Source organism: Meleagris gallopavo, chromosome 1, assembly GCF_905368555.1.
Source record: "Meleagris gallopavo chromosome 1, MGAL_WU_HG_1.1, whole genome shotgun sequence".
Classification (NCBI taxonomy): domain Eukaryota; kingdom Metazoa; phylum Chordata; class Aves; order Galliformes; family Phasianidae; genus Meleagris; species Meleagris gallopavo.
The window spans coordinates 137,726,472-137,742,081 of NC_139404.1; the positions used below are offsets into that span (position 1 = coordinate 137,726,472).

The 15,610-nt window shown below is 37.6% G+C and overlaps 1 protein-coding gene across 1 annotated transcript; it reads right to left on the reverse strand.

Moving 5' to 3' along the window:
• Positions 1-1,790: 1,790 nt before the first annotated feature.
• TNFSF13B (TNF superfamily member 13b) lies at positions 1,791-15,386 on the reverse strand. Its single transcript, XM_003203217.5, has 6 exons — positions 14,861-15,386; positions 14,676-14,781; positions 6,942-6,998; positions 6,528-6,640; positions 6,282-6,432; positions 1,791-4,578 (listed from the first exon to the last, which is right to left on the reverse strand). Exons 1-6 carry the CDS (start codon positions 15,185-15,187, stop codon positions 4,466-4,468), a joined length of 867 nt encoding a protein of 288 aa, XP_003203265.1. The 5' UTR covers positions 15,188-15,386; the 3' UTR covers positions 1,791-4,465.
• Positions 15,387-15,610: the final 224 nt, after the last annotated feature.

The following is a 15,610-nucleotide window of genomic DNA, read 5'->3' on the forward strand; positions in this document are numbered from 1 at the left end:
AAAATTCATGTTTCAAAGCAGTGATGTATCTGTCAATTGTCCATCATTAACAAGGAAGTTATAGAATATCCCAGGTTGGAAGAGATGCAAGAAATATCATTGAGTCCAGCTCCTGGCATACAGCACCACTCGGTGTTCAAACCCTATGTCTGAGAGTGCTATCCAAATGCTCCTTGAACTGCAGCAGCCTAGGGTAATGCCCACCACCCTCTGATGAAGGACCTTTTCCAACCTGATCGTCTCCTGACACAGTTCCATGCCATTCCCTTGTGTCACTGTCACCAGAGAGCACAGAGGAGATGTGGAGCTGCTACGAGGCCTCCCCTCAGCCTCCTCTGCTCCGTGCTGAACACACTAAAGGACTTCAGCTGCTCCTCATACATCTTGCCCTCTAGACCCTTCACCTTCTTCATAGCCCTCCTTTGGACACCCTCTAATAGTTTTATGTCTTTCCTGTACTGTGCCACCCAAACCTGCACGCAGTGCTGGAGGTGAAGCTGCACAGGGCACAGCGGGACAACCCCTTCCCTCATCCCGTGGCAGTGCTCTGTCTGATGCAACCCAGGGTATGGTTGGCCTTTCTGGCTGCCAGGGCACGCTGCTGCCTCATGCGCAACTTGCCATCAGCCAGAACACCCAGATCCCTTTCTGTGGGACTGATCTTCAGACTGTCATCCCCCAGTTTATACTGGGGTTCCAAGGTTGCCTCATGCCAGGTGCAGAACTAAGCATTTCCTCTTGTCGAACTTCATGCAGTTAGTGATTCCCCAGCTCTCTCTGGGGATCTTTGTCAAGATCTCTGCAGAGTCTCTCTACCCTTCAGGGAGTCAACAGTTCGTTCCAATTTAGTGTCATCCACAAACTTACTTAGTGTACCATCATGTCCTGCATCCAAACCACTGATGAAAACATTAAAAAGTACTGGCCCTGAAATAGAGCCCTGTGGAACACCACTAGTAACTGGCTGCTAGCCTGACATAACCTCAGGTTCTGTAACACAATGAGCCTAAAAGAATGATACAATTGCACATGTCCATGAAAATGTATTGTAAACAAAATATTCAAATCCCTTATGTTTGCAGTGATGCTGCTTATCACATGAATAACAAAAACATATTACTTGCAGTTTGTTGTATTTGCAGGAACAAATGTTAAACATCCTTAATGAGTGTACTATATGAATCAACTCGATACTTCTTATTACCTACCATATATTTAAATACCATTTATCAAATGCAGGAAGTTTCAGCAACTCCCACAAACTGAAACATAAATACAGTTGTGGACTGGATGTACTTTGTTATCTCATCTATCATCAGTTTGTTAGCAGAACCATCAGGAATTACGTATTCGCCTTTTCTTCCTGCCTTAGTCTGAAAATGCTGGCCTTTTAAACTTCAGCCTTGTGCAGAAGCAGGTCAATTTTAAGAAGATAAGTTTTCTCAGGAAGCCAGCAGCAAACTAACCCAACAACAAAATCAGTAGAGATATCTGACCAGCCTGTTGACTAGCACTATCTGTACACATGGGAGTTTTCATAGTTCAAATTTTTTGGCGAAGAAACTTGAAGTTCAGTCCCATTCCACTGTAGGATGGGAGCAGTTTTTGAAATCTTTCCTCACAGAGTCATACCACACCCCAAACCCTTTTCAAAGTTCTGCACTGACCATGTTTGCTAGCACCAGAAGGAAGAAGTACAATCAGGAAAAGGAGCAGTGACAACAACAGATTTTGCTTCACAGACTTTATGCCATATGCTTAAAATACAGATATAATACATAACAAATATAAAATATTTAAAATATTACTTTATTAAAATAAAGTATCAAAGCTACATCTTATATGGTGCCAATCCACTGTGTTTCAGAATTGGCTTACATGAAGGATACACAAGCCTACTAAAATCCTAGGGAAAACTTACATACCAAAAGGTAATTTTGCACATTTAAACATCAAGTCTAAGAGAAAACAATAACTTTTCAATAACTTTTTTTTCATATAAACATTCAACACTAAAACCAAAAACAATCTGATTCACGAGTCTGTGCACTTCTTTAATGTACTTCAGTAATAAGAGCCAGCTAGCTTTGTGCATGCTAATAATGCTTTATTTACATGCAGCATCACACAAACTTCGGCTGAACTGAGGACTCCAGTAGAGGATTTCAGACCTCTTTCTTGAAAACTTAGTATTGCAGTTACAAAATAATAATAAAATTCACTTTTACCTCCAGGATACATAAATAAAGAACAGATATTTTTATATATTTGTATACAGAGGTCTTTCATACATTTTGAAAGCTTAGGCCTCACAAAAATCTTGGTATGGTAACCCAATGCACATACCCTTATTGCTGAAATGTCTTTTTGAAGCACAGAGGAGTTGAATTAATTCTTTCATTAGTTCACCACAGTCCATAACTCCTGGCTTCAAATCTGTTTTATTTATTTTCTATCACCTTAAGAACTCAATCAAATCAGTCAGCACTATTTATAAAAACAGGCAAGGGTACTGCAATATACAAAGCAACTTTTCTTTACTAAATGAGATTTTATGACAAAATTCTCAATATCTAAAAATGCATTTTCAAGTGAAGCACAGTTCAATACTATGGCTCTTATTGTTTTACCCATTTCATTATCACGTTCATATTTCTTTGCAGACCAGTGGTATAAGTATTCAATGTTTTAATTACAGTAGCTCCCAGAAGTCCTGAACCACCCTATTAAATGCAGTACATATGGATTTCTGGGTGGAGAAAGAAAAAAATCTGAACAATGTGAACAGATAAGAGGGAACAAAAAAATCTGTTCTTCTACTGATCTACTTTTGTGTTGGTTGGCTGTTTTATTTTTATTTTTTTATTATTTTTATTTTTATTTATTTATTTATTTATTTATTTATTTCCCCATAGAATCATAGAAATGTTGAGCTGGAACAGACCTCTAAAGGTCATCTAGTCCAACTATCCTGCAATGAACAGAGACACCTACAGCTGAATAAAGTTGCCCAGAGCCCCGTCCAGTCTGATCTTGCATGTCTCTAAGGATGGAGCATCCATGTCATCTCTGGGCAACCTGTGCCAGTGCTTCACCACCCTAATTGTAAAAAAATTTCTTCTTTATATCCAGTCTAAATCTCCCCTTGTTTAGTTTGAAACCATTTCCTCTTCTCCTGTCACCACAGACTCTGCTAGAAAGTCTGTCCCTTCTTCCTTATAGCCTCCTGTAAGAGACTGAAAAGCTCCTATCAGGTCTCCCCTGAAGAGCCTCTTCTTCAAAACTGCACAGAAGTATCTATATCTATCCTAGTGATTGAGGCCAGATCTATGGGCAATAAATGTATTTTATTAGTTGTATGGCTGGTTCCATATTTGTTGGATTTTTGTTTTTACAGTATTCCTTTGCATGGATAATAGCAAAACCAAGACAAATATAACAAATATGTATGCAGCAATATTTCCATTGGATAAGCTGTCCAAAAAAAGATAGGATACTATACCTAAGTGCCAAAGGCTCATATATGTGTGTATATACTTTCATATTTATATATATATATACTGCATATGTATATTTATACACACAGAATACACATATATGTATATGAGTGCAGAAACTATGAAGTCAGAATCCAATTTGTACTACTGTACTGTGCCTAATTTCATTGTGTTTCTTTCTATGCCCAACTTGTTTAGATACATGATGCACATATTCCCTGAAGACTGAGCTGTCAAAGCATCTTATATACCTTATTTCCAGTAAAACTCATCTTAATTAGTAAATACTAATAGATTTTAGTAATGTCCTTTTGTCCTCAGGGAAGAAGCAAGGCAGTGGCAACCATTCTACATACTTACGAGCATTTGCTTCATTATCCTGTGCTTTTAGATTTTTTTCCTTCCCAAAATAAATCTCTATGTCAAACTAAGAAACAAACAACAAAAATAAACAGAAACTAGCTGACACCACTATTTTATGATGAGGAATATACTGTTTCATTATCCTTCCTTGTACTCTAGCTTCAGAGGTTTTTTTTTAGGGTGTTTTTTTTTTTTTTTTTAACAAAGCAAAGTAAGATGCACTTGTATTTTAGTTTTCCATTTCTGTATAAAAGCACAATGGTCCTGTGTTCATGCTATACTTTGTGGTCAACTCCTTCTTTGATTTGCTTCACTGAAACTTACTTCAAAGCCAAAAAACCACGTCCTTACAGCTGTTGTTTAGAGTCTCCCATTGTGTAAAATAAATTGTCTTTCTGGTAATCACGTGACATTTTTATCTTACAAGTACGTCTGGTCTACTTCCTGTTTTGGGTTTGCTTATTAGACCAAAGAATAGATTTCAGAAGCTGATGGCGGAAAGAAAGAGACTGAATTGGCAGTTATAGTAGAATTCAATTTCTTTTTTCTTTGACATTGGAAGAAGAAGAAAATTGCACTAAGCATAGTTACAAAAATAAAGGGCTTCAGAGGAGTCTAACTGCACCAAAAAAAGTACCATCTCCATCCAAGGATATTTTAGCTCTTCTTCGTGGTATTGTAAGTTGAAGTTCATCTCCTTCTTCTAATTTTGCAATGCCTGACAAAAGATTTGGAATATTTTTAGTTAATATTTCACAGACATTATTTTCATAAAAGTTCTTGAAAAAGTCATTGCGTATCATCAAACAAATCTAAGCATGGCTTGTTACTTGTAACAAGCGCTCGTTTTGTCTTTAGGCACAACCTTAGGTAGTTCAGACCACCCAAATCTTATACTTGACAGCCTCTGTGGAGCTGGATCCACCCTCCTTTCCTTAGCAATTCCATTCTGTACTCAGTGTGTCAGTTCACTTAAGCAAACACTGCCAAAAAAAAAAAATCAAAAATAATAAAAAAAAATCACACAACTGCAGTGCGCCCAGATTGCTCATCTCATGGTGGTGTGGCAGCCAGGTCAGCACCAGGCATTGTTGGTCTTAGATGGCTCTGTTCCCACGCTTATGGGGGAGATTTCATCAGCTTTACCAACCAAGTGAAGTTAGCAGACATCAGGTGACCCACTGCAACTGCGGAACTCAGAAGTCTATTTCCTTCAAGCCACACATCAGCTGATATGATAACTGAAAGCACCTAGCTTTCATGCTGCAGTCACTGAACTGGGAGCAAAAGTGACTTCTGCAGCAATACATGCTCAACAGCATGAGATGCTGCAACAAGATTTGGTTTTCCAGGTGAAAGCAAGTGGTGGGAAAGTAAGAATCATAAAGTGGCAGGATGGAGTAGAGATCCTAGTTAAGAAAGAAGTGGTGGAGGTAGGGAGCATAATACAAGGGTGGGACAAAACAATAATGAAATTGAAAGTAGTTGTGATGTCCAAATATGTGGATGGAAGGGCATGAAGTCTGGAAAGCCTCAATTTCTGTGAGGGAAAAAAAAATTCGTTCCCAGTCCCATTTGTTTAGTGCCACCCAGCCACCAACAGTCAGCTCCTGTTACTGAATGTTACCCAGATTTTACACAAAGTATTGAAAAAAAGGATGGCTTTTATTCACAGAGACCTTGCTAGAAAATAACAAAGCTGGAAGTCCCCAAATCCCTGAGCAAAGAAGAAAGACAGACAGATAAGAGCTACGGGATGTGGTTTGATAGGCCTAGACAATAATTCCTGAAATGCTACAGCAGGAAAATACATACATATTATGCACTGAGCTTACTGGACTTGCATTGAAGATTTTAATGGGTCTTCTTTTGTGGTGTTTCTGATTAGTGCGATCAAAAATCTCTTCACAGAAATTAACTCTTTTTCATCTAACCAAATAATAAATCTGCAGTAATTATTAGGAGTAGAGATTTAAGCTGATAATGAACATTCTTGAAAAGCGAGGGGTGTAAAAATTGGGTGACTAAAATTCAAGCATGCTCTTAAAAATTTTGCTGGCATACTCAAATGAAGAATTCAATATCTAAGTTAAGCTCAGTTTTCTTCTAGGACAGCATGTACTCCTTTTGTCTGCTTCAGGCATTTAACTGTGAAAGCACCAAAGTATCCAATCATTTTATAAGGTTAATGGAGAGAGGGGAATTGCTGAGATCATCTAATTACACGCGTAAAGTCCAACTGTTGAGGCTTTATATAAAGCCATACTTTTCGAAAGTATTCTGCAGTTTTGCAATTGACTGGCTCCATGAATGCGGTTCATTTTGTTTATAACTCTCACAATCCTTAATCACCCACCACTGCAGATTCCATTTAATACAGTTTATTTGCCAACAACAGAAAGAAAAAATTTAGATGTTTACCAGCAGTATAGCAAGAATTATTCGGATAAGACTGTGGCATATTTTGGATGCAACGAAATAATGTCACCAAGCTGAGATCATCACCAAACACATGAGCTTTCTTCCTCTGTATTAGATGTCCCATTGCAAATGTTGTATCAGTATATAAAACCTGCAGGATGAAGAGGTACGGACTTCAAACATTTTGTATGGAGACATTAAAAATCCTTTAAAAGCCAGATGCTGAAGTGAACTGAGCTTTCTTACCTGGCCATATATGAAAAAATATCCTGTTTCTTTGATCACTATTTTATTTCCCTGTTCTTCCAGAGCTGTTCCACGCTTAAAGCTCAGAAGCCAAGGGACAATGCTTGAATCATCTAAAAGAAATAAAAATTTTGGAATAATTGAAAAGCAAAACAGAACGCCAACCCACAAATTTACTTCCCCAGTTTTCATCTGCCGAAAGTTAAGAAAGCTGACTTTTAGTTAAGACTTCCAGTCTCACTGGATTTCCCCCTTAAAAGAGGACATTTGCAAGAACTGTCCAGATGCAGACACTTCATTATTTTATTTTATTATTTTATTTTTAAATCAGGCCAGATAACTCATTTACTGCTTTGAAGCTAGATAAAATAGGGCATAGAAAAGTTAGCTATCAACCGTGGAATATATTCCTACCTTTCTGTTGGATATCACTTTTGCTGTCTGCAATCAGTTGCAAGCAGGCTTGCAGCACTGCAAAGTGAAAGCATACAAATCATTTGTAGAATACAGTAAACTTTTGAATTACTTCCTTAATAAAAAAAAAAAAAAAGGATGAGCATGAAAAAAAATTCTTAGTCTCAACAATTTGAAAACAGAATCTTTCTACTAATTTCAAGGTAGGTTTTACTTAAACATGCCAGGACAAAATTCATACTGCAATGTGTACCTCTTTCAGAGAATATGCAGATAAGTGTGAGCCTCAAACAGCAGCATAAATTATACTTGCTTGTTTTAATCTTTGGTCCTAATATAGTTTACAAATGCAGCAGTAAGTCAAATGAGGTAGGAACCATCAGATCAATTAGCTCTGTTAATTTTCGGTGCAAGAGCTCAAAAAGCTCCAACCCTGTCAGCTATGAGAGATACCGGATTTTCTAATGATACTTACTATATTACTTAAATTAATTTCCAGTTATGGATTCTGTAAAATGTTAATGATATGTATTGGTTACAGAGTAATTTCAAAAATAGCAAGCGTACACTCTCAAAATCCATGTAGATGTACTTTCAGTGTATTTTTCAGGAAACCACAGTCCTTCATCCTGTACACTAAGAGGGAAAGTACAGAAATGACTGGTAGTAAATAAATGCACAGACAACAAATATCTTAGTATGTGACAAAAAATGAAGTATTACTCAAAACTGTAGAGGCTGAAGATGCTAAACAGTAAACAGGAGATTGATCTGTGAAAAAAAAAACCTGTGCTATTTTGAAATAAAAGCTCCCAAGTGATATGAAGATATTTAAAAACTAAAAATAAAAATCTGCTAATCTCCTCTGTCAGTATACAGAATAAAAGACAAAGGGATAGAGTAGATTTTCATGAGGACATCTGCTTGTAGGAGTCTGAAGGCCAGAAAGCAAAGTTGTCACAATTACTACACTCTTCAGGAACAAATACTAAGTTAAAAGAAGAAAATTCTGCCTTAGATTGCTGGAACTCCATTTTTGCTTTCTTTTTCTTTTTCTTTTTCTTTTTCTTTTTCTTTTTCTTTTCTTTTCTTTTCTTTTCTTTTCTTTTCTTTTCTTTTCTTTTCTTTTCTTTTCTTTTCTTTTCTTTTCTTTTCTTTTCTTTTCTTTTCTTTTCTTTTCTTTTCTTTTCTTTTCTTTTCTTTTCTTTTCTTTTTCTCTCCAATAAAAATGCTAAGGGGCAGATTCAAACATTCTTACTATAAAGGGCAATGCCCTATTCCACGAGATCACATTTCTACACCTGTCAGTGGCACCCCTGTGCCAAACCATGCGCCTATCAGCACCCACCTCTCAATGCACTGTATGGAATGACAGGGTTGGAGAAGAAAGCAGCCTCCTGCACTTACCTAAATCTCCTTTCAAGGGGGCTGTCAGCAAATACCAGAGGAGGGCTAGGTGCTGAACAGCATGCCATTGGCACTGACAGACAGTGGGAAAAGATTCAAGTGTGGGAATGCTTCAAAATTTCAAGAACTGAAGAACCCTAACTGAGCCCTACTATCATTAACAGGAGCACTATCCTGCAAACTCCCATTCTGGCTATCAGTCAATACATTCTATAAGATGCCAAGAAATCTGTGGATTTTCAAAACAATAATTTAAAGGTATCTAGATTTATAGAATCATAGAATGGCCTGGGTTGAAAAGGACCATAATGATCAACTAGTTTTAACTCCCCTGCTGTGGGCAGGATCGCCAACCAGGCTGCCCAGAGCCACGTCCAGCCTAGCCTTGAATGCCTCCAGGGATTCCCTGCCTTTTGACAAGAAAAGAAAACTAAGTCAACAAGAACAACAAAAAGTCTTATACTTCATTAATTTTTTTAAATCTCAGTTGTGACAAAATGTTCTGAAAGGGAAGCTTCCAAACAAAAACAAAATACGATTTTCTGGAATTGCACAACGAAGCACATCAAGCAATTTATTTCACAAAGTATTCATTTACACCCCCTTGGAACAAAGTGCCTTCCTAGTGAAGGTAATATGCAGGTTCCCTACTATTTCAGCAATCCAAATCAAAATTTTCATTCCCGTTTTCAAGGGAACTCATCAATGTTGCCACTGGAATTTCCACTAATCAAACAAGAGAGTAAACAAGACTTGTAATCTTGATTTGTGTTTGTTTCATTGCAGCAGTGAAATACTAGTCATCTTTCCTGAAAACTGCCATGCAGTAATTGAAATCAGCAAGTTTGGCACAGTATGAGAACTTTTTCATATATTTTAAAACACTTAAAAGTTCTGCTGCATTCTGCACAGATCTGATGTCTGCTCTCTGTGACAGTGACAGGGCCCGAGGGAACGGCATGGAGGGGCAGCTGAGGGTTAGGGAAAGGGGCTGCACCACAGGGCGGTGGGCATGGAACAGGATGCCCAGGGCTGTAGGCACGGCCCCCAGTGCCGGAGTTCAAGAAGTGTTTGGACAGTACTTTCAAACACTGGGTTTGAATGTTGGGTGCTCCTGTGTGGAGCTGGGAGTTGGTCTCTGTGATTTTTGTGGCTCTCCTTCTGCTCAGGATATTCTACGATATCAAATCTACATATAATCCCCCCAAAACCATCTTTTTGGTTAGTGTATACAGAATCCATACACTTCAAGGCTCAACAGAAAAAAGTGATTTTAGTTGTCAGGAAGAAATACAGATATAGAAATGCCATTCATGACAATAAAGAAAACAGAAACCAGCACAGTGACCATTTTATCTAAAGCCACAAAAAGGAAAAGTAATTTCCTAGAAACTATTTGGGGGACTGAACAGCAACGTGCTTTAAAAACAATTGCTCAGAAGCCACTACTAACACATAACTATTTCCAATCACAGATACAAATACTTCACTTTGACCTCGATGGAACGATACATGTGCTTAAAGTTAAATAATTCATTGAAACAAATTCAAGTGAACAAGTTTACCACTCATTAAACATAAAACATGGATATACAAAGTTTATTTTCTGGGGAGAGTAATAGGAATTTTCACTAAAAATACTGATGTTGTTAAGAAATGTTAAAAATTCCTAGAAAGACCCAGGTCTTACATGAAGTACAATATAAAAAATATATATATGACCAAATATGACTTGAATATTTACTATCACTACAGAGCTGAGTAAATAAAAAGCTCAATCTGAATGTCCTTCAGTTCAGTGTAGATCAAACATTGGTTTTGTTGTCTAAAGTATTTGGGGACATTTAATAATGTAAGCAGAAAACATAACTAGTAAAATACTTCTTAAAAATGTATAAAAAGTATCTAAAGTGAGCATCACTTGGAGGATTCACTGTACAAAACAACGTGTACCTAGAATAGCAGGAGGTCGGTGTGCCCTGACCTCTTTTGATTTCAGAAAGAAGTTTTGCTTTGATGAGAATTCTTTTCTTGTGATGTAAACTGCGCTGCAGTGTGTGGGTGGGAGAAAAACATTTCAGAATCTTCTTCCATGAACAAAACGACCAATTCTGAAGAAGTTAATGCCTCCAGATGCCCTTATAAACCACAACTAGCATATGAAGGGATGTGTTCTCCACCATCTGAGCAATGTAACCACAGCTCTGAAAAAAAAAAAGGAGCTAGCTTTTGTAGAAGGATAAGAACTGAGCTTTCTGCATATCTGCATAATTTAAGACACAATGTCCGTAAAGACAAATCCCCACTTCCATGCAGGTTTTTGAATCATTTAACTTCCATAACCTGTTTAATACCTTGCAATCTAACTTCGTAATCCATTCAAAGAAAACAGCAAGTTTCTTATATGCAAACTTGCACATAAATTTTTAAGCTTCAGTATCTGAGGCCTGAGAAACCCACCTCAAGTTTTGCTGAAGCAAAAAATAATTAAAAAAAATCTGAACTTTAAAAAATGGACCTGCTTGCTTAGGTTCCTTCTTTGGTCATGGTCTGTTCTTTGTTGACTTCCTGAAACATGCTTAAATACTAGATAATTTAATTTATAAATGATATGCATGTTCTTGGACGATGTGCAGCTTTTCTTCCCTTAAGTTATTTATTTCTTATCATTAGATATCTTCCTTTTCTTTCTGCTTGTGCAGGTTTATAGACTAGTTTATTTATTACTTTTTTATTAATAAATCTTTTTGTGTCATTAACCATGGATTAAAACAATCCCAGCATAAAAATTGCATTAACAGATGTGACCCAGATCTTCAATGTCTTTGAAGTACTGGTAGCGTTATTTTGATCTTTAGTGGAGTCACCAGTAGCATGTTAGAATCAGTGTAATAAGGAATAATTTACTAACATTTAAGAACAGTTTATATAGATTTCTATTACGCAGTATAAAATATTCTGTATGTTTTGGATTGCACAATAGTCTGCATAATACACAACACTGATTCATTCATTCAGTTGATGGAATCCTTGAAGTAAAATTGCAAGCAGTGAGTAAAGTCATTTTCTACTCTTTCACATTGAAGGGCATACTTCCTTTAGAGATGGCCTGTTGTCAGCAGAAACTAAAAAGAATAACGCCTTTCAAGAAGTAAGCTTTTAAAAATATATATATTATAAAATGAAAAGAGAACTCTTGTGTTTCCCCTCTTTGAACAGCAAAATAAGAAGTAATTTGAGTATTTGGTAAGGGAATTTCATGCAACATTTTTTTTAGGCTAGTAAGAAAATATTAGCTTTTCTGACTGAAAGATTTCTGAAATCAAGTTCCACTTGTATAAGTTCATGCCATCCCTCTGTCATGGAGACCTGCCATGTCACTGGAGGTGTTCAAGGTCAGGTTGGATAGGGCCCTGGGCAGCCTGACCTGGTGGGAGGTGTCCCTGCCAATGGCAGGGGTTGGAACTGGGTGGGCATTCAGGACCTTACCAACCGAAATCATTCTGTGATTCCATGATTCTATGAAACAACATAGAGTCAAACTGGTTCTAACCAGAAAATGTACTGCTCTGTGGATGGAAAATATACCAATTTGCCATAAAGCAATTGTACCAAGAACAGTGGCAAAGGCGATGCCTTCTCATAACTTATACTCTGTGCTTTTATGACATTGGTTGTTTTGTGTGAATGCAAGTGACATGGGAGAAGAACTTGAGAACTGCTAGTGAAAAATTTCCAAGTCAATTGCTGGCTTGTCCTGTTTCATTGCTTTGTGAGCTTTGTATTTCTCTTCAGTTCCTTCCATATACACAGTCATACTGTTTGAAATGGATAACCTCAGTATCCTGAAGTAAACAACCACAGGTGCCCTGATCTGATCAAAGCAGAACTTTTCCTGAATTTAAGTTTAGAGAAGACCTGATGCTCACCTTCCTAGCTGACCAGGGGAATCTGAACATGTAGTGATGATCAGAGCTAAACACCTAGAGAGTGTGCAAATTAAACTTTGTACTCTGAACTGCCTTGAGTAATGAGACCTGTATCTTGATCCTGGACTGAAGAACTTAAACATCTCAGAGAGCAGCATGCTGGCGAGGCAATCAGTAATTGTGACAAGGAGGATGTTTCAGCTTTTCTCTACAGGCAAAATTTAAAAAAAGACAGGCAAAAAAGAAAAAGTGTCTCTGTTCCTAACTGTCCTGATATGACATCTGCTAGAAGTGGTTAGATGATCTGTCTGTCTGCATATTAATAAAATCCCCCACTATCTCCCAGTCATTGTATCAAAAACTCTTGTTCTGGCTGCTAACTGTGTAGTTTTATTTGGAACTAATGCTCAAAACCCATTCCTTCAAAATACTTGTGTTGGAAATTTTCTCAAGACACAAAATGTACAAATACTGATGACAAATACTTTTATTCATGAACACCGGCTAACATCTAGCCTATAAAAATATGAAAGAACAGCATTGCATAGGATCTATTCTTGTTCAATTGTTATTTTAATTAAAATTGTAACTTGTGTCCACTTTTATGTAAGTGGAAGATCTGTAATATAATTCTTTTTCATTTATTTGTATACAAAGCAAGATATTTGGATAATTGTGTTAGGAAACAGTTTTGTAGTAGATCAGCCTATGCAGGTTTTCCCTTTTGAATAAATGTTCATATTCTGTGCTGTTATCAATATACATTAATTTGAAAGCTTTATTAGAAGCTCAGATGAAGAAAGATGTACGGATATAGTCAGAGGTGGTGCCTGGGGAGAAGAATTTTAAGCCTGCAAGAAGCGGAGCTGAGGAACCCAAAACTCTCCTCTCCCCCATGCACTCTCAAATAGCAGTAAGAATAAAGATGAAAGCTGCTGTGAAGTGAACAGAATAACTTGCAGATTGCTAATGCCTGTAACATTCATTTAAAAGAAGACAAGCCTCCTTATGTTTAGTGGTAGTTGTAATTTAGGTATAAAAGTTGACTAGTTTTTATTTGGGAGACACTAGGGTGGGGAAGCTCTGTGATTATCACAGTAATAAACAAGCTTCAAGAAAAATGATTGAAGCAATCTTGTCTTCAATCTTAATTGTGAAATCACTGTTAACCAAGACCCTGGATCAATGACTACTAATATAATAGAATAAACTGCATTTGAGCCTATGGAATTTGAGTCATATCCTAAATGAATATTCTCTTCTGAGAGACTTGGAGGTAAATAAAGTGATCGTGCTATAGAACTTAAATTTCATTTAGCTCTCTGAATCCTAACATTTCACATTAATTAATCAAAAATACATTTTAAGCAAACTCTGATTTAGTCTTTAGCTACAAATTATTTCATTTTACCCTTAATCAGTAATTCAAGATATCAGTTTCCATCAGTCAAAACAATCTAAAAGTATCTAAGGAGACTGAACTGATTTAACAACTCAGGAACATTTTTACTTACACTCAATGTAATTAGAGTATGCAAACTGCTATGTTTAAATTCAACATTTCATTTTATCGTACATCTGTGTATTTGGAAAGGAAAAAAAAAAAAAAAAAAAAAAAAAAAAAGGAGGAATTGTATTCCCGAAGAAAACAGTTCTATCCCATTAAATACATCAACATTATAATACACATCAGAGGTGTTTTATAGAGCACAGTATTTGATATTTGCTACAGCACCTTTTAAAAATGCCATAGTACTAGCCTTATTGCATGGGCATACCTTTATTAGCTTTGCTAATTATATTAATAGAAGGTTTTATGCAAAGACAATGCTAATCTTCTGAATTCTTTGTAGTCTGCCTTTTCAGACAGGTATAAGCTAGCCTTTCTCTTTGAAAGCTCCTACTTCCCTAAAGTCAAGGAGCTTTGTTGCTACTTCTCTCTTTTAGGATGAGTATGTTTTCCCAGAAAAATGACTTGACAATTTTTAATAATAGCTTTCCTTCTTTAATATTCACCAGAGAGAAACAAGTTAAGCATTACCCTGAACTGCGAATGATGGGTTTAGAATCAAGCAACTTCCAAGATGAAAAAATTCAAGTTGCCGTACACAACTCTACTGTTGATCATTGAGAAATACTTTAGTCACAAGAACAGGGAACCAGTGTTCAAAATTCAACCTGCAGACAGCAGGAATAATACCTTAAACAGTGTGGTAATCAGCAAAGCAAATGCGGTTCACAGCATCATTTAATAATTACTACTTATAATTTTATAATTACAATAAGCTTTCAGAGCAGTACCCAGCTTACAGGAGGAGATGCGAGCCAAACATTGCTGCTTGTCTCCAGAAAGCAACCAGCTGCAGCCTCCCCTCCCACTCCGCCCAGTGCTATTTACCTGTTTCTTCTGTGTGGACAATAGACCTTCTCCCCCTGTTTCTGCCCCCGTCCCAGATTTCCTTTTGGAGACTTTCAGCTGGGCTAGGGCCAGGCAGCCTGTTCTCCTAGCAGGGACAGACAGCAGTCAATGTGAGCAACCCATCTCCTGCAAGTTCATCCCCTGCAGCCATCATGCAAGCTTACCTGCCTGGCGCCAGCTGCAGACACTTGCAGGAAGGAAGAAACAGGGGCACCTGCTTTCTTGTCACCAGGGGACACGGGTGGCTGCTCTAGCGGAGACCTTGCCCGGACCCTGTAGATCAGCTCACTGCGCAGAGCTTCTAGCTCTGTTTTCAGGGTGATAACATGGTAAAGAGACACTGCTGCAAGACAAGAGGACAGGAGCATTGCAAGCCACAGGAATGTGACAGAAAAAAGTCCCGTGGTGCCTGAAGCAGCACCGGGGGGGCCAGAGGGAGAGGAGGCGGTATCCTTCTGCTGGATGACGTGCACACAGTCCACGGATTTCATCGCTGCTCTTTCCTCACTAAAGCCAGAGGGAGAGTTCAGCTGTCCCCTTCTGTGGTGCAATCCATGTTACCCGTTGCTCTGTGAAACTAAGGGCATCCAGAATAAGTGAACAAAACGCCCAGATCATTTCCTGTCATATGAAGCCGTTGATACAACCATTAAACCTAATGTACAGAGCGAACATCTGATTCAGTCTCCGTTTAGCTTTCTTCTTTCTGCACTGCATTCTGGCAATGAGTACTTTCTGATGAGCTGCTTGCTCAGTCTGCCTTCCTCCTTTCATTTTCAGCTATTTATTTTTGTGGCAACTTGCTTTCACTATTTCCCATTATATTTAAATTTAGGCAAGACTGGTATCATGGGTATTTAAAACCTTATCTAGAAGTGCAGAAACAACGTAAGGTTTCCTTGCAGCATATCTCT

Bases quoted from the DNA above. Each gene is read 5' to 3' on its own strand.
- TNFSF13B (XM_003203217.5), bottom strand. From the start codon at position 15,187: ATGAAATCCGTGGACTGTGTGCACGTCATCCAGCAGAAGGATACCGCC. The intron at 14,782-14,860 runs GTAAGCTTGCAT...TGTCCCTGCTAG, and splicing joins CTGCAGCTGGCGCCAGGCAG to GAGAACAGGCTGCCTGGCCC. The intron at 6,433-6,527 runs GTAAGAAAGCTC...TTCATCCTGCAG, and splicing joins ATTTTTTCATATATGGCCAG to GTTTTATATACTGATACAAC.